Source organism: Pteropus medius, unplaced genomic scaffold (genome assembly GCF_902729225.1).
Source record: "Pteropus medius unplaced genomic scaffold, Ma_sr-lr_union100, whole genome shotgun sequence".
NCBI classification, from domain to species: Eukaryota; Metazoa; Chordata; class Mammalia; order Chiroptera; family Pteropodidae; genus Pteropus; species Pteropus medius.
The window spans coordinates 74,153-94,242 of NW_024340700.1; the positions used below are offsets into that span (position 1 = coordinate 74,153).

Consider the following 20,090-nt stretch of genomic DNA (forward strand, 5'->3'; position numbering starts at 1 on the left):
TATTATGAAGCCCAGCAAATGACAGTATAAAATACTTCCTCAATATCTGTTAATGGAGACTAAAAAATATATACGATTTTTATATTTCCAAATAAAAGAAATAATACTATTTTCTACTATAGATATAGATATGGCTGAAGGAGAAGATGCTAAATTTATTTTAAAAAACATCTCTTTAAGATACAAGTTAAGGAATATTGTGCAATATAAGTAAAAGCATAAATATTTTAAAATTGTAAAGAAAGCATTCATGTTAAAAAATTAAAAACATGATGTCATAAATTTAAAGGTTGGAATCACTGATTTAAGTCAACTTTAGTCTAGTGCCAGAAACTACCAGTCCTTTTGCATATTTAGAGCCCAAGACAACAAATATGGTACATAAAATTATGTGATCAGCAAAAGCATTTGGTTCCAAACAATACTTTAAAATTATGCCTTAAACAGAAACACTTATTTGTTTGCACATCTACTCTCCTGGCCCCTTCTCCCTCTTGTTTCTACCTGCCATTATATCACAAGACAAATTATGGAAAATAGAAGGAAAGAACCCAAAGATTCTCCACATAATCTCACCTTTCTGATTTGCTATTCTCAGATTATTGGCCTCATGAGCCTCCATTTATTTTATGCAAAGAGACTGCTTGAGTTAAAAAGTATGAGTGAATTTGTGTGTGTGTGAGTGTGTGAGTGTATGTGTGTGGTGGTAGAATAAGGAACAGACAGGAAAATGTGTGTGTTGGTAGAATAAGGAACAGACAGGAAAATGGGGAAAATCAAGTCTGATTTTTATATTCAGTTAGTAATCCTAGCATGCTCAGAAGTTAATTTTCTTGATATCACAGGCTCTAAAGTAGGAATTTCTACATAATATGGAGGTAACTGCAACACAAAGCAACATGGACAAAACAACTGCTCCCTGAGGTGGACGCCTCATTCAGAGTACAAGCACTGCCACATCAAAAATAGAACTCATTTTTTAATGTCTCTGGGATGTGTTGGGTGTGTGTGTGTGTGTGTGTGCGCACATGTGTACATTTGTCAATGCAAGCATGTGTATTATGTATATATTTTGTATTTTGACTTATTAAGTTAGTATTTTAAGAAAAGGGCTACCTATAGTAGCTTCCTTGGGACAACTCTCTTTCTGTGTAATATACTTTCAACTAATAGGTAGCAGCTGGAAATGCTAATACTGTGGGCTGAGGGATATTTATGTTCGTGAAAACAATGTTAAAAATGGGAAACAAATTAGGTAGAGCCTCTACATTGCATAGTTGAAAATTTTATTTTGGTAGGGAATTGAAAGAAAAAAACTTGTTTTTCATTCAGTATATAAAAAACCTAAATCCATGATACTACAAAGAAAAACAAGAAAATGTAGATAATTCACAAACACACACACAAAAGGAACATATAAAAATTTATGCCCCACCAAAGACAAGGACACTTTCTTAGTCTAATAAAGAATACAAAATACTACAGCAAACATCTCATAATGATGAAAATAGTGAACACTTTTCTTTGATATCAGAAATAAGGAAAGTACTACAGCCACTTCTGATCATCTTTGTACTAGAATACCTAGACAGTTCAATAAGGCAAAATTAAAGAAGTTACAAGGACTAGATTATAAGAAAAACTTATTATTTATAGATGATATGATTGTGTGCATAGAATATCCAAGAATACATAAGTAATCTATTAAAATTAGTAAGTTAATTTTGTAAGTTTATTGGCTACAAGATCAATAAAAATTAGTAGCATTTCTATAAGTCTGCAGCAAACAACAAAAATACTATCATTTACAGTAGCACTAAAAGAAAAAAACTAAGAAAAAAATCAAATGCGTACAAATAAATCTAACAAAAGGCATGTGACTTCTATACTGAAAACTAGAAAACATTACTGAAATTAAAGAACTGAATTTAGTATCTTCAATTAGCATAGTTAAATGAAAAAAGAAAAATCTTGATTCAGAAATTTAAAAATCAGTAACAGAAATGCCCTTCCCCCTCCAAAAAAAAAAAAAAGCATAGTGGGCGGGGAGATAAATGATAGCTGACTGAATTCAAGAAGAAAATAGAAGAAAAAGACAATAGGTTAGAATGAAATTCTAATAAGGCACACTGAAGAAAAGCAAGAAAATAACCAATAAAATGAGAACTGGTTAAAAGAAGAGTTAGAGATATAGGAAAAGAAGATGTATTAGATGTATAATTAGAGTAACAGAAACAACTAATATTTGCACAATGAAAGGCTCTACTGGATATCTGGGAAAACTGACTCTAAAGAATCAACTCTGACACATATCCTAATAAAAGTATTAGACTTTAAAGACAGAAAACTCAGGGCTTCTGGGCAAAAAAAAATTTAAAATTTAAAAATCAAATAACGTATAAGGGCAAAAGAATTATAATGCCACTGGATTTATCAGAAGCAAAAAAGTTCCAGACCCAGATGGTTTCAAAGGGAAATTTTACCAAATCTTTACATACAATGATGTTCCAATGCCATATAGATTTGGTTTTGAGATAGAAAATTAAGAAAAAAACAATTATTTTAATGAAGTAGGTATAACATTAATACCTAAATCTGGTAAATATAGCACAAAAAAATAAAATTAGATTTATTTTATGTATATCGTAGTAGGTAATCTCCAAGATAGTCCCTAATGGTCACTGCATCCTGGTATTTGCAACCTCGTGTAATCCTTTCCTCTTGTGTGTGGACTGGACCTAGTGACGCACATCTAACAAGCAGAATACAGCAAAAAAGATGGGATGTCCCTTCCAAGATTAAGTGACAAAAAGACTGTGGGGTCTCCATTTTGTGAATCATCTCTTATTCTCTTTCTCCCAGAACCCTTACTTTGGGGGAAGCAAGCTTCCTGGTTGTAGGTAGCCCTGTTGTAAGCCCAGGTGTCAAGAAACCAATATCCCCAGCTAACAACCAGTGAGAACCTGAAGCCTGCCAACAACCACTAGAGTGCGCTTAGAACTGGATCTTCCCTTAGTTGAGCCTTGGCTGACATCTTGATGATAGCCTCATGAGAGACCCTAAGCCAAAGGCACCTAGCCAAGCAATATATGGATTCCTGACTCCCAGAAATAATAAATACTTGTGTTTTATCTCATATAATGAGTCAATAAATGTTTGTATTTTAAGTTGCTAAGTTTTGGGGGTGATTTATTACTCAGCAGTAGATAACTAATGCAAATATTAAAGCAAAAATCTTAAATAAAATTATTATCAAATAGATTTCAATACCACGTTAAGAAAATCATATACCATGTCTAAAAGGGCTGTATTCTTTAACTGATGTTAGGAATAAATTCATATAATTAATCATATTATTAGGTCTAAAGAGAACAACCATTTACCTCTATAGATACTGAAAAATCCTAAGATGAAATTTGGTACCTCAAAACTCTTGAAAAAAATAGGAATGGAAGGATAATTCCTCAGCTTGAACCTATATACCAACATAACCTCAATCCAAAAGCCAGCATCTTACTTAAGAGTGAAAAACCAGAGAGGCATGTCCACAAAGCTCAGGAACAAAGCAAGGTTGACAGGTCTCTCCACCGCAACTTTATAGGTACTATAGGTACTAACTGACACAATAAAACTATTAGAGAATTAATAATTGTGAAAAAGTGAAACTATTTCCATACATAATTAGAAAATTGTAATGAATCAATGATAAAAATAACTCAAACAATAGAAAAATTTAGGAGGGTAAGCAGCATATAAAATTAATATAAAAATAACCAGCCTATAGAGAAATATTAATCAATTAGATGACATAAAGAGAAAACCCAAAAAGAATGAAAAAAGTACTTTTAAATAAACTTAAAAAGAAATTTTTTAATCTAAGGAGAAAATTAAAAAACTCCCCTGAGACACAAACATAGACTTGAACAAATGTTAAGATATCTCATTCTTAGTGTCTCGACATTATCAAGATGTCAGTTACCCCTAAATTAATTTATAAATTTAATGTTAGTCAAATAAAAATATCGATATCTGTTCTTTATTCTGGAGCTAGACAAACTGAAATGAAAGCTATAGAAAAAAATAAATATGCAAGAAAAAAATAGCATGTTTGATAAAATATTGCATCAATGTTAAATTTCCTGCATTTGACAACTTTACTATGGTTATGGAAGAGAATATTCTTGTTGTTAAAAAAGAATATATATTTACAGGCACGTCTGGTTTCATTGTATTTTGCTTTATTGCACTTCGCAGATACTGCAATTTTACAAATTGAAGGTTTGTGGTAACCTTGCACCGAGCAAGTCTATGGTGCATATTTCCAACAGCATTTGCTCACTGTGTTAGATTTTGTTAATTCCTGTAATATTTCAAACTTTTTCATTATTATTATATTTGTTATCGCAATCTGTGATCAGTGATCTTTGATATTACTATTATAACTATTTTTGGCTCCATAAACCATGCCCATATAAGACAGCAAATTTGATAGATAAATGTGTGTGTTCTGAATGTTCCACGTATTGACCATTTCCCTCTCTCTCTCCCTTTCCTGGGGCCTCCCTATTCTCAGTCCTGAAAGTGCGTAGAATTGAAATCTGCCAGTTGTAACCAGGATGAGCCTGGAAGTGAATTTTCTCTCAGAGTCTTCAGAGCCCAGTCCAGCTGAACACTGATTTTGGCCCAGGGTGAGCAGGTTTAGAAACACCAGTTGAGTTCAGCTGGACTCTGGACCTACACGTCTGTGAGATAATACACTGATTTTGTTTAAGCCACTAAACTTGTGGTAATTTGTTATGGCTGTAATAAAAAACTAATACTCAAATAAATATTTTCTTTATATTTCATCTGAAACATTTTTAATTAGTTGGGACAGATTAAAAAATTAGAAGCAAGTTATTTTATCACAGCTCTAGCATTTTATTTCCCCATACCAATTTTGGTACTAAAAGGGAAACGATGTTTGAGTGCCTAGATAATGAACACTAAGAAATGCTACTTTTAATTCATATGTTAATATTTTGCTTTTAAAAATGTTTTTAAAAAGCCATTTCTTTAAGAATGTTTTACATGAAGATTATGACTCACTTGAATGCAATTTAATGTGGGTGTTTATATATGGCAAGTATACCTGAGTGTTTCTGACATATTAATTCATTATATGTATTATCAGTTGGTGCTTACAGGGTTGGGGGCAGGGGATGGGGTAATGCTAGAATGCTGTATGAGCTCATTTATTTGGAATATTCATCTCAAGTGTATGTCTCATCTTCTGAAATATTTTCCATTGGTAATGGGAGAGCAGCAAGGATGAAAACATCATTTGAGTGAAGGCTAGGCAATTCTCCAATGTAAGAAAAGTTAAGCTAAAAAGGGTCAACATATATATACCTAAGAAAGGAATTTATCTTTTAAGCAGAATGTTATAAATGCTTTTGGTGTCCTTTTGGAACAGGCAGATATTTTTAGAATATAAGCTAATTTGTCATGGAAGACAGCTGACAAGGTACTGTTATAAAGTTGGGGGGAGAGAATTAGCTAGTAAATTATATCGATTTATCACTTCTTGATAATTGTGACTAGTAATATAAGTAGTCCAATATGCAACCCTCTCTATTAGCATTTAACTTTTAAAAACTTTTGCTTTTCTTGTGTAGGTTAAAATGTCTGAATAGTCTAGGACAGTGTTTTTCAAACTTCTATTGTGAAAGATCAGTTTCTACTTTTTTGAAATTTTTCATCAGCTGTGGACAAATAATTTTGTAAAATGTAATAAAACTGTACTACTAGAAAAATGAAACAAAAACCCAAGACATACAAGTTTTTGGAATAGCTCTAGTATATATGGGTGCTAACCATATGTTTAATGAATGACTCAACTGAATGCAATTTAATATGGGGGTCTATATAGAACATGTCTTCATTGGAAAAATGAATGCATATTACTAGATATATCTGATGAGAGTAGTACCCTCAAACATCTCATATCAAATAAAAATAAATATTTTATGAAGCTCTAGGACACATGGCACTTCCTTCATTTAGAGAACAACACAGCAAGGCAGATTAGCAGTATTAAAGAACCGAATAATCTCTGTGATTCTGCCTTTTGTCCTAAGCCCTATCTAAACCCAAACACAGATAAAGAATAAACAAGAAGGAAGATGTAAAAGTCTGATAAATGCTTAAAGATTAACATCAACACACTTTCTTCAGAGGACATCTATAGTTTTAATATGCACTCCTATTTACTATAGAGGTTTATTAAGTATAACGCACCTTCGTATAAAGCTTAGGATTATTTAAATGTATTAAATTACATATATAAATATATACTTTATATTTATGTATTACATATATAATTATATATGTAAGTTGTATATTCTATAAGTACCTGTATTTCAGGGCAAAGTGAGAAAAGCCTTTAATCCTTTCACACATAGAGCATTTTATATTTTATATTAAGTTGTCCATAGGACTGACTGCTTTCTCATCACTGAATGAAATGTAGCATCCTAATGCAATCTGCACTGATGACAGCAGAGAGCACTGTTGTACAAGAATCCTCTCCAATTTAGAAGTACTAGTTTTCAGATGCTAGAATCATTGTAAATTATCTTATACACAAACCTATTTTAAAATCTCTATGTAAATATAAAGTTAGATATTTAAACTGATAAGCTGAAACCTGAATCATAAATTATACAAAAGAAAAATTAACATAAAAATTTACTTTGCATGAATTAGCTTACCAAATCTTTCCTCATACTATTTCTATAACTATATGATGCCATTTATATGAAGTTCAAAAAGGAAAAAAAATAGAATATATTGGTTATAGACTAGTTAAGTTTATAAAACTATAAGAAAAAGTAAGAAAGTAATTACAAAATTCAGGGTAAATTCTATCTTCTGGATGGAAATGAGAGGACTGTGATTTAGAAGGGGCATGTTGGGGGCTTCAGGAGTACTGGCAATGCTCCAGTTCTTGACCTATATCATGGTTACACAGGTTCCCATTTTGTAACAAGTCATTAGATCAAACATTTATGTTTTAACAAACAAAACCAAAATATTTAAGGCCTTATTAAAATGGCATCAGTATTTAGAATTTCTTAAGGCACAAAAGATAACAATAAAATAAACTGTATGTACATATAAATATCTATTTCAAAAACAGGCCTTCTAAACCAAGGGTCCATGGATGAGATTTCATGTGGTTTCCTAAAATAGGGTTCCTAGCTTTTGTTACATCTCAAAAAACTAGAAGAACAATGTGCAAATGTGGAAATATCATCTAGGTATTAATGCAGGTCCAGCTATCTTAGAAGTAATTAAGTTCCAAAATTATTCAAACGACAGACTAAAACATATCTAACAGTGGAAGAATTTCTGGTTAGGGAAATCAGCTTCACTCATACAGTTAAAAATTCAGATATGCTTAAACCCAAATATTGTTTCTGATAAAAAAAAAAAGTTAAGTAAATAACTGCTGGCTTTAGCAGCATTTGATGGAGAATCTTTTACATACATTTGTAATAGATGAAAAATAAATCAGATTACAAATTATTTTTTTAAATGCTTAAACTATGTACCAAGATTTGTCCAAATTGCGTAGAATAAGTTAAAACTTAAATTGCATTCTAGTCACTAATATGAATGTATTTCTGTAAAAAGTTATTTTTAAATAGTTTTAAACGTTTATTTATTAAATTAAATAAATAAATAAATAAATAAAATTTAAAAGTTTATTAAATAAATAAAAAGGCATTTTTTTCTTTAAAAGATAATTGCTTGTTTAAAGCAAAAGCATAATAATAATTTGTGGAGTTATGCAGAAGCAAAATGTATGGCAACAACAGCATGAAAGGCAGGATAAGGGAAATAGGAGTATATTGTAATATTTATATTTTATGTAAAGTAATATTATTTGAAGGAGGATACAATAAGTTTAAAACAAAAGTATTAACTCTAACCCAACCAGTAAAAAGATCTAGAAATGTGTATGTATGTATATATATGTTCATGTATGTACATATGAACATATACAACTAGAAAATCTATTTTCTACATTTTAGAAATATGTTTTTTACCCATATATGCAGTATATTGCCATTCAAGAAATTTATATGTCTTGGTTTTGTTTAATTTTTCTAGTAAAATACTTACGCTATATATACACAGTAATAGAGAAAATAATATATAAAATATATATAAAATATAAATATATAGTAAAATATATTACTAGAAAAATATATGTATTTGATATATATATATCAAAAAGGTATGGTCAATAAAAGAGGTAAAATGAGATCATAAAATATAACCTAGAATGAAGCAAGTAACGAGAGTAAGAAAGAATAAACAAGATCGGACAAACAAAAACAAATATCAAGATGGTAGATTTAAACTCAATTATATCAATAACGATATTGAATATAAATAATGTAAACACTCCATATAAAAGAAAGAGATCATCAGACAGAATAAAAAGCAAGATCCAAATATATATTGTCTACTAATTAGAATTACTTTGAGAAATACAACATATTGTAGGGAGCTAAAGCTCCCCAAATTCAAAAGAGTGCATGGATTATCTCGGGAGGCCTGCTTGCATAAAAAAGAAAAGGCTGGTTCTGTGGAATTCCAGGAAGAAGAAGATTAAGTATAGTCGAAGGGAGTGTCGAAGGGAGTGTCAATTGTACCTCGATCTTCAGGATGTTACTTTTATTATGTTATTTTGGGATACACAAAGGAACAGATTATGTATAAAGAGAAGCATAAGAAATAAACTCGGAGAGACAGTTGTGAGATCTGTTCTCCCTCCTGCACCCTGTCTGTCTTCTCTTTTTTCTCAGTCCCCGCTCCCCCATTCAGGTACCCGGTTTGACTTAGTCGGCTGGCTTCCGACAACATATACTTAAATGAAAGAACAGAAAAAGGAATACCACAGAAATATTAATGCTATATTTATATCTGACAAAATAATTCTTGATTGCATCCTAGAGTAGACAAAGGACATTAGTATGACAATTAAAAAAATTAAAGTCTGTAGATTAGTTTAAGTACTGTAATGATATTAATTTTCTGGTTTGATAACTGCCCTGTGGTTATAAATGACATAAATATGTGGAGAAACTAAGTGAAAGGCATATGGGGATTATTTGTGCTATTTTTGCAAGTTTTTCATAGATCTGTAATTATTTCAAAATGAGAATTTAAAAGTATTTTAAAAAATAAAAATTTCTGCTTTTCAAAAGATACTACTACTAAAATGAAAAGGCTGAGAGAATATTCACAATACTTATATGACATAAAAATTATATTTGACTTATTTATAAAAGGACTTTTATACAGAATATATAATAACAATAAATAATACGCATAGAAAGGCATATCATTGGGCAATAAAATGAACAGATCACTGATACACAGACTAATACATGCTATATGTAACACTTTTCAACACTAAGAAGTAATAAAGTAGTGATACATGGTACAACACCAATGAATCTCAAATAATTACACTAAATGAAAGAAGCCAAACACAAAAAAATAGTGCATACTGTATGAATTTATTTTATGAAACTCTAAAAAAAGCAAATCTAATTTAGAATGAGAACGTGATCAGCCTTTGCCTTGGACAAGGGTAGGAAATGACTGGGAAAAGGTATGTGCAAACGTGGAGGGCCGATAAAAATCTTTTATATCTTGATTTTGGAGGTGGTTACACAAATGTAGAATGCAAATAATACCTCAATAAAACTGATTTTATTTTTATTTATTTATGTTTGTTTTTTTATTTTTTAATTTTTTTTAGGCGGGGCAACCCTTGGTTGACTTCACAGATTGCAAGGACCTGGCCAGCTTACAATCCTTTATTTTTTATTTTTTATGCTTACAGCACCTGGTCTTCCTAGATGATCTCCCATTCAAGTACTAACCAGGCCCGGCCCTGCTTAGCTTCCAAGATCAGACGGGATTGGGCTTATTCAGGGTGGCATGGCTGTAGACAAAACTGATTTTAAAATTATTAAAGTGAAAATTAAACAGTCTAATTAAATATTCACATCTTTTAGCATCCTAATTATATATGGGTCTTTTTGATGGGTGTCTTTTATATTATTATATTTTCATAGCATTTTAGTACAATGGATAGTTTATAACAGTTACCTTACATACTTTAAAAATCTGAACTTAGAAAATATAAAATTTGTGATTCAAGGAATAGAGCTGAAAGGGAACTAAAGAACTGTATTAGTCACCTGCTTCCACTATTTCCCCCTAGCCTACAGCACTGCATGCCAGAGAGGAATGGCTTTCTCTTTAGTGTCTGAATGGGAGAGTCAAAATTCTAAACACTGAATGTCTCCTCTTAGTGTATGCTCCAACATTTTTCTTTGCCAGGATCGAGTGTATAATGAATGGAGAAAAAAGGAAGCCAGGATTAGCCTTAAGGTTGAAAAGTCAAAGAGATTTAATGAGTTTAAAAGTATGCCAAAACATTGCCATACTGGCATGTCGGTAAAAGAGAGTGGAACAAGGTAACTTTAAAACTTTAATCAGTGTCACCTGCACATTGATGTGTGCTTTAGGTTAAGCATTATGCTAAAACCTACATATTCATTAACTTATTTAAACCTATCTATAAACATTTAAAGGAGATTATTTCTATTTTATAAATAAAGAAATTGAGACTTACCTGAAGTCAAATTAAAAGTGGCAAACTGTAATTGAACCTAAGTCTATCTGACTCCAGTGCTCGGGCTCTTTACTGTTTTGACATTTGACTTCCCACTATGCTATATACACTACCTTTTGCATTATAAAGAGGCTCAAGTGTAAGTCTGTGCAGATCAAAGAACATTGTACTGGTTTTCTTTAAAGCTGAGCTAGTAGGTCTTAGTAATGGTAACTGAGAACACAGTTTCAAGTACATATAAAGCATTAGGATTCTACAAGATGTCATTCCTATGAAGTATAGCTACCCAATACTAAAAAGAATTCTAGGGATTGAAGAGTTATTGGTCCCAAATAACTTTCTCTAATATTATTCCCTAATCAGCCCAAAAGCTCCACAAAGTTACTATAAATCACAGTAAAGCTAAGAAATGGACATCAAAAAACTTATTTTTATTGGTTAAAAGGATGACTGTAACAGTCTCTCTTCCTCTATTCTCTCTTCCTTTTTTTTTTTTTTTTGTTTTTTACTTTTCTTTGTATAATTATTTTGAATCTTAAACTTTAAAAATCATTCCCCAGGGATTTTGCTAAAATAGATTTACTTAAAATCATCGTTTTAACTTTTTGAATGCATGGTACTAAAGTATTGGTAGAGTTATTATACTAGATCAACTAAAATTATCGACTTTAATTACTGACAAAAAAAATTGCTAACTGATTATCCTCTTTGAGAATATACCAAATATTTATATTCATGAAAAAAAAACTCCATTTGAGCATATGTTAATTATATTTGTGCAAGAACTAATGCAATTTTCATCCTACCTGAAATCACATGCTGTAGTAAATTCTGCTCCTCCACCCAAGGCCCAACCTTGAATAAGCGCAACACTTATTAAAGGAAGTCTGTATATTGAAGGAAATAGGAAAAATGGCTGTTAATATTTTTTATTTTAATATTAATCTAAAAATGTCATTAAAAACTTAAGATGCAGTAGAAACAAATTATTAAACTATGTTTATAATAACAAACGAACCCCAAAGGATAGTGGAAACTTGAGCCAAGTGCATCATGAGGAGTATACGGTGCAATACTAAAGATACAATAATTCATACTGAATGCCTCGCCATATAAGTTTATTGAAATACCTCCCTGAATCATTACATATTTTTAAACTACAGCTGTATTATAACTTTATTAAAATAAATGAACATTTTATAGCTCCTAGAACTTCTCAACAACTAGCAATCAGGAATAATTCAATGTGATATTATCTCAGTTCACTTTTATTGATATCAGGTGGGAACGTGAAGGCTGTATTCAGAGGGAAGAAATGTCAGACAGAAGACTGAGCTCCAAAACTGTGTTATTATAAAGGTCTCTATCAAATATCTTTTCATCACTCACTGAAACGGTCCACAGACTAATCCTACAGAAAGGAATGGTTCTGTGGTAAAAATAAATCTCTTCACCTTTCCTGTTTGCGAAGACCCACTTTGCAGCAGTGTGCATTAAAAGGTAAATCTAAAATGTTTTGAAAAGTATAGAATTTTTTGCAGATTCTAACCAAAATGCAAAGCTGTAGCTTTAAAGTAATTGAAAATGTCTTAACACAAACTGCTTCTAATTAAAAAGAATTATTTTTTGAAAAACCAAAAAATTTTTAAGATTTATCTAAGAAAAAGTCAAATGTAATAGGGAGAGGGAGGTGAACAGGAGCTAATACAATTTTAAAAGGCATTTTAGAATAGTTTTATGATTCCATTATTCTTTCTAGACTCTCACATACAAAGAACACCAAGAGTACAGTGATGTCCATTTAGTAAGTATGATAAATATACATAAACTTCCTTAGTTTTTATCATCTTAAAATTGTTTCCAGTTGGAATATGGGAGTAGAAAGCTCATCAGCTTAAACATGTCATTGTTTGTAACCCCGAATGCATAGTAATAGCCAAGAAGAATTCTTTTCCTTTTCCTTTTCATCTGGGTACAAAGTGAATCTACCTTCCCCAGAAAGCTGTAAAAGCCTTCTCTAATCCATGGCTCTTTTTTCTCTTCTCTCTTCTCCGAATACAGATCACTTCGCTATACAGACTATACAGTCTACTAATTTTGAATATTAGGTAAACTTTATGTGTCGTCTCTGGACTGGTGTCTTTACTTTGCTCTGATAACAGTATTTAACTTCCCCATATCTATACCTAAATACAGCTAGTAATATAAACTCTTTAGGGAAAGGTGCTATGTCTTAAATTCTTTTTATCTCTCATGTCCCTTATTTTTAAAATATTTGTATATACGTCACTAACGTTTAATTAAATGACTGTCCTCGATGGCACAAATAGTTCATCATTAAAATAAATGGAGTTTTAAAATCAGCTATTTTCTTTTAAACTGGTACAAAACATTGAATAACAAAGAACTATTTTTGGTATTTTAGAAATCATTTTAAAAAGAAAACACATTACCTCATTAATCTTGTCAAGGTGTTTTGCATGAACATACATAAGGCTATTCCATCCTATATAAGAATAAGCACAAACATAAAGGTATAATGCAAATGTTTTATGCTAGAAATTAAAAAAAAATTTTTTTTCAGCATTTAAAAAGTAATGAAACCAAAAAGACATCTAAAATCTTACTTAAAACTCTTTGATGCTGTCTGAAATACAAATGATGCAGTATTTTATTTTGTTCATTATTTAGAAATCCTTGAGCTCAGCTTTGCATGAGATATTAGCAAAGACTTAGGTGTGAGAATCAGATCACATATCCCAGAAATGCAGAGTTCTACTCAGGGTAATATGGAGGGAAGAGATACAAGATGCATATACCTATTACTCCAAACTCTGATCCTCTTAAGAATATAAACATATATAAAACAATTTTTTAAGAGTTCTAAACTTATTACCTCTTTGTCCCCACACACTTATTTCAAGCTTGTTTGATCTGATCTCAGCTTTCTCTCAAGACTTCACTCAAAGGTGTCTAATAATCTCCTATTTGTTAAATTAAATGGCTTTTCCTTATCCTCACCTCCCTCTCTCTCTCCATAACAAATGGTATCTTGCTTTGACCAGTTTCTTCATTTTGATATTCTCTTTTAGTTTCTAGTAATATTGTCCATTCCTGATTCTCTTCCTATTCTTCTTCATTGTTCTTTTCCAGTTTTCTTCTTTGTCTCTTCTTATTCAACTAATGTTCTAAATGCACGTATTCCCAAAAATCCAACCCATGATTCTTTCTCTTATCTATAATTTCTTCTTTAGAAGTCTCATACATTTCCATTGCTTCAACTCCTGTTTTCAAGTAGAGTCCCAAAACCTACTAGAAATTTCACGTTCTGCCAATACTTCATATTCAGCATGGCAAAACCAACTGAGAGCGAAAATGCTGAGTTTGAATCATAGTGAAATACTTAATAACCTGAACGTGAGCAAGTCAAATATGTTAATTTTAAAATCACCATGTGACAAATATACCCCATACTTTATATATATTACTGTGTTTCTTAACATTATCCATAAAGAGAATTTTACTCAAATTACTTATTTCTATGCTACATATTTCCTATATTATGACTAGGCAGATTTCACAAAAGTACAATAAAGGATCCATCTTTAAACAAAGTAAGGTATTTTAAGTACTAATCTGGGTTCTAAGCATACACATTGTAAAGCAAAACCACAATTCCAGATTTTCTTGATGAGACTGGCAGATGTGCATAACTACTTGATAGATACCTGCCATGCTATTTATTTAATCATTGAGGCCACACCACCTTAATTCTCAGCTGTTGATCCAGTCACTCTTACTCACTGCAGAAATTCAAGAGAGTAGATTCCTTGAAGAATGCCTGTACTAGAAAGAATAAGCTTTTTGAAGTGATCCTTTATCTGAAGTCTGTATAAAAACTACGTATGTTTTCCTACATGACTTAGATCAGGCCCACTATATAAATATATATAAAATAATTAGCATGTTTCCACTTTTAGCTTTTATATACAAAGAGAAAAAAATCCTGATTGCATGATCTAAAGAGACGGAAACAACCTTGTAACTAGAAGAAAGCAAAATAAGCTTTCACATTTTTAGATATTTTCCCACCTGACTTACATCAGACCCACAATAATCTATTATCTCATTCTATCTTTACAGTGTCTATTGTGAATAAAGTAACGAGCCTAGCAATATAATCATTCTAAAGATGAAAATTATAATCAAATGACTTATAGGTCACATACCTAATTATTAGTAGAGCTTGGGCAAGAACCAATATATTCAATTCTCCAGCTTAGTGCTGTATCCATTCAGACACCTTAAAAATTTAAGTCTAGTGCTGCTACAAATTATGGATCATCTCATAAATAATAATGTTTAATATCAAGATCTTTGAAATAAAAATAATAGCCACCTTTTTGAGGCACTGTGCTAATAGGCACTTTATATACATTAGCTTGAATCCTCACAATAGCTCTATGAAATATATAATTCTCATTTATAGATTAGGAAAATAAGACTTAGAAAGATTAAGTGACTGGCCAATCAATTAGCCAGAAAGTGTTGAAACCCGCATTCAAATCCAAGTTTATCAAAACTACCTCTAAGTTTATCAAAGTTTATCAAAGCTAACTACCTCCCTAAGTTTATCAAGTTTATCAAAACTAAATTATATGAGGAAACAAGCTCTTTCCTCATATATTTATGCAAAGATCATATACTACATAGAATGGTGTGGAATAACATTAAAACATTATTACCTACATATGGCCCACATCTATAATTAAATGGCAATAAATACTTATGTTTTTCCATTTTTTTGTTTTTTTGTTTTGTTTTTGTTTTGCCTAGAGGACGTGGGTGAAGTTTGAATGTACGAAAAAGAGGTTCTTTGGAGTATAAGAAGTGGAAGATGATTAGGAGTCTTTTTCTATCAGGGTAATAATTCAAAAGCATTTTTTTTTATTGTTACCATTAGTTGAAGCCTACTATGTACCAAAGCTATGCTAGGTACTTTATATATATATCTCATATAAAATTCGTTATCAGGAGATGCTAAAGGCTTCCACTTAAAAAAATGGAAATCCTTACTGGTTTTAATAATGGACTTTGGTTATTGTTAATCTTCCTGTCTTTCCATTTTTTTCTCTCCATTACTTCATACTATTGCAAGCTAATCTTTAAGAAGCGAAATGAAATTCTGATCCTTGGAAAGCTATTAAAAGACTAGTTGTTACCATAATGACCATATAAATAAAATATAATATCTCAGCCGTAAAAGTCTGATAAACATGTACAATCTAATACATAATTCGCTCAATACTTGCCTCTGGAGTTGCTAGTGCTTTCACAGCATTCAGATCAGATCCTGAGGAGAAAGTATTATTTGCCCCATGAACAATGAGACCTTTCCCCTCTGTCCAATTTTCCAATTCAATCACTTTTTCCAAAAGTTGTAGCATCATAACACCTGCCAGAGAGGGGAGGAGGAATCACAAACAGCTAAGATACTAGAAAAACAGAAATAATTTCGAAGCCATAAAGCATCAAACAAGACTAACGTCTATCAAATACTTATTGTGTTGGCACTATGAAGTATATACAAAGGAGGTATACAAAGCAGTCCCTGCTTTAAAAGTTTACAATTTGTTAGTGATTTTTTTCTTTCCTTCTCTCCTCTCTCCTCTCTCCTATTTCTCTCTCTCTGTGTCTCCTCTCTCTCTCTCTGTCTCTGTCTCTCTCTCTCTCTCAATTAAGAAATCATGTAAATATATGGTGAGGTAGAAAAATAAGAATATGTCATACATGTTTTAGGAATAGGAAAATTGGAATCAATAATATGGGATATGGTGGTAAAAAAATTATCCCTTAGGGTAAAAATGATACCTAGGCCTGATTTCACAGCAGTATACATTGTCTTGTCAACAAGCTCACAAGAGTTACATCTATATTCCTAACTCGAATATAATATTGCTTTTCAGAAGACTATGAAATCTTATGATACATGGGCATACAGTACACAAAACAAAGGTGATATTGTCACCCTACTCACAACAGAACTACTGTAATAGGATGTTAGTTCAGGAAAGGGGGATAGCAAATATCTTGTTCCACGGTTGACAAACTGTGTGGAAAAGCCCAAGGAAGTACTTCATAGGCTGCCAATAAGATGTCTAACAACCACCAATTCTGTGATTTACATATTAGATTATTTCCTTGATATTCCAAAATTCTACTGGAACTTCTTTATAAAAGACAAATTTTTAATAAAAGAAAAATAGCAGAGACTGTCATTCTTTTAGATATGCTTACCTATGTTGATATTCCAAGTTCATAAAATTCATAATGCTCTCAACATGATTAAATTTACTCTTTCCTCTGCTTAAGAAAATACTTTAGAAGCCAATACTAAGATCATAAAGGAAGTTAAAATTGGCAAAGAATATGTACCGCAAGGTTCCAAGACTTACTATATAGGGGCCATTAAACTATGTACACCTCTTTGGAATATAAACCCCATGATGTCAAGAACTATTATTTTCTTTGCCATTTTCTGAAGTAACCAGGAGTGAAGTGGTTCCACAATAAATATTAATGTTATTGATTCACATCCTTTCTAATTGCTAATTATGACCTAATTAAAACAGCAGGCCTTCTCAAGGAAGTCCTTAGGAAATATAGTTCTTGCTCTTAAAAGATTTATAGTATAGTTTTTTTATAGAAAACCACACATTTAGGGTAAGAATAGATCTATATAGGTAAATATGGACCCTTCATCTTCCCTAATATTTAAGTGTCAAATAAAAAAGTAATACTGGACTTCAGTATGAGGAATCTATACCAGTGGTTAATCTTGAACTCATCTTTTTTACTTTGTAAAACAAACATTAAGAGTTGGAAAGGACCTTAAAAAGTATCTGGTTGGGTGATTTTCAAACAAAGGCCTGGGGGGGTTGCATAGTATGGGGCTCACTCATCATTTCCCAACCAAACCCAATCACATACCATTACCCAAAGTAATGTAGTTCTGTTTGTATTAGTTTTAAATATTAGGCATTAAATTAACATTTGTCTCCATCTGAATAACAAGTTTTATTAATATAAATTATTTTTAGCTATCCAGTAGTAAATTAAAACTATAATATAATCTAATTCTCCAGAGCAGTCTCACCTTTCTAATTTATTTTTCCTAGGCTAATTTTTAAATTGGCTTTTATTCTCTGAACCAATTGAAGGTATGAAGCTGCATGGTCCAATAAAGTACCACCACTCACGCGTAGCTACTGAGCACTTGAAATGTGGATAGTCCAAACTGAGATGTGCAGTAACTATAAAATGTATATCAAATTTCAAAGATTTGGCATGAAAACAAAAAAAAAGAAAATACTTCTTAATAATTTTTATATTAGTCACATATTGAAATATTTTGAATACACTGAGTTAAATAAAATATATTATTAAAATTAATTTTACCTGTTTCTTTTTATTTTTTAAAACATGGCAACTAGAAAATTTTGAATGAAACTCGTGGCTCACATTTGTGTCCTGAATTATATTTCTGTTGGTTAACACTAAAAGAGAGAGATATCTCTGAATTCCGCTAAGTGAAAAGTAATTTTTGGTTTAAAGACCCACCATTGATAATTTATAAAGATTAGAGTCTACTGAATTATGTCAATAGGTATGAGATTATATATAGACACATGAAAATTTACTGAGATATTTTTGAGCCAAATATTTCAAATGCTACTACAGAATATAATTTATATCCCCGTGAAGTACATAACCAACAAATAGAGAAATTACAAAATCATTTTGAAATACAAGGGCTGGATAGTCAACAAGGTTACTCATTATCTCTTGCATAACATCATGGTAACAGAATTCCAACTTGAGCTTTGGCAAAAAATCCCAGATTACCACTTTGCCAAGCGCTGCCTAGCAAACGAAGGTATTATCAGTATCTAAGAGTTAGGAAAGGGGCAACAAATAGGCAAGTGCAGTGTTTTCACTGATTACTGGAATTACATGGTGAAAATTAGAGTCATATTTCAATTCACAGAAAAAAAAAAGCTAAATAGTAATTTCTTTTTTCATTTATAGGCTTTTCTCGTTAGTTTTTAAAAATCTTTGAAACCACTTTCCCTTTGTCTCCCAGTGACATTAGCTGAACAAAAACAAATGAACTTATTAAGCAGTTCATAAATTTCAATGAAAAAAAAAAACAAGATTAATTTGACGGTTTCCTTTTTATCAACATCTGTATTCATGAATTTTTTTTTTTAATTAAAAGTCACAAATTAGTAAAAAATGTACCTGGTTCATGTGATGGCTTTGTTTTTGTTTTCATGTTCTACAAAGAGTACCTTGACTTTCAAGATTTCTGTCAGCAGAGTAAGAATAAGAGTCATGCGATAGCAGGTTAGATTTAATGTCATTCTTTAACTAGCAAAAGGAAGAGCTCTATACCTGAGAAGGCATTCATTTTACTTGGATTGTTCAGAGTAAGAATGCCGATGCCATTGTCTTCCTTCTGAAGGTCAATGGATCCACCAGGAAACTGCTGAAGTTTTTTTTTCACTTCTTCCTCATTGAAGCCATGAGATGTATTATAAAGTGACAATCCCATCTGTTGTACCAACTTTGTCCTCATAGACATCGATGATGTCTTCAAAAGACTTCTTGCCATTTCTGGAAAAGAGAGACAAGTATACAGTAGTCCAGATGAACAGACACCTTTCTAACATTATATGTTTGTTAATAAGCTTTAATGATAGACCTTTCTGTTTCATTGGAAGTACTTCCTTGTTTCTAAAAGCACTCTTTGAGGAGATGGCAGTATGGAATTCCTTTCCTTTTCTCCCCAAATTATTCACAAAGGATATCTGCCTCGTCCTCTTTCTACCCTACTGCGTGACAAGGTCCGGAGATGGGGACAGAGGCTTCAAGGAATGCATCGTCAAGAACGAGGACGTGGCATGTGTTTAGGGATAATCGGTTTCTTAGAAATGATCCTATTAATAGGGGGAATTTGAGTAGCACAAATTCTAGTAAGTGTACACGCTATACAAATGGATTTCCTCAAAATTGGCTCTGAGGAAAAAATAGTAAATTCCCCGCGTATGGAATCAGCTCTAGTCACCCTGATGTGTCCAGAATGCGTAAACCCTTTATTTGAACAATTATTAAGGGAAATTCCTTTTGATGCGCCTCTTAAAGATATTATGAGTAAATTATAACAAGCTGAATTGCTGGAACCAGTTTATGCTCCTGTTCCCACGCAGTTAGTATAAAAATTAGCAAAGGATAAGAAATTTACTCATAAGCCTGTGCCTACTATGGAAGGGCCTCCTTTTGTGGCCTAGTGGATAAATAGAAAACTCTGGTATCCACCTAGAGGGGC

General features: G+C 31.7%; 1 protein-coding gene and 1 pseudogene across 4 annotated transcripts in view; both read right to left on the reverse strand.

Moving 5' to 3' along the window:
• ECHDC1 (ethylmalonyl-CoA decarboxylase 1) overlaps positions 1–20,090 on the reverse strand; it is a 28,362-nt gene that overhangs the window by 4,565 nt on the left and 3,707 nt on the right. For all 4 annotated transcript variants that reach the window (XM_039881002.1, XM_039881022.1, XM_039880994.1 and 1 more), the window contains 4 exons: positions 19,157–19,378; positions 16,015–16,157; positions 13,156–13,208; positions 11,509–11,589 (listed from right to left, as the gene is read on the reverse strand). In XM_039881002.1, the coding sequence (XP_039736936.1) occupies positions 11,509–11,589; positions 13,156–13,208; positions 16,015–16,157; positions 19,157–19,376 (497 nt within the window). In that variant the 5' untranslated portion in view covers positions 19,377–19,378. The remainder of the gene's footprint in view (positions 1–11,508; positions 11,590–13,155; positions 13,209–16,014; positions 16,158–19,156; positions 19,379–20,090) is intronic.
• LOC120618387 (uncharacterized) lies at positions 9,896–10,014 on the reverse strand (annotated as a pseudogene).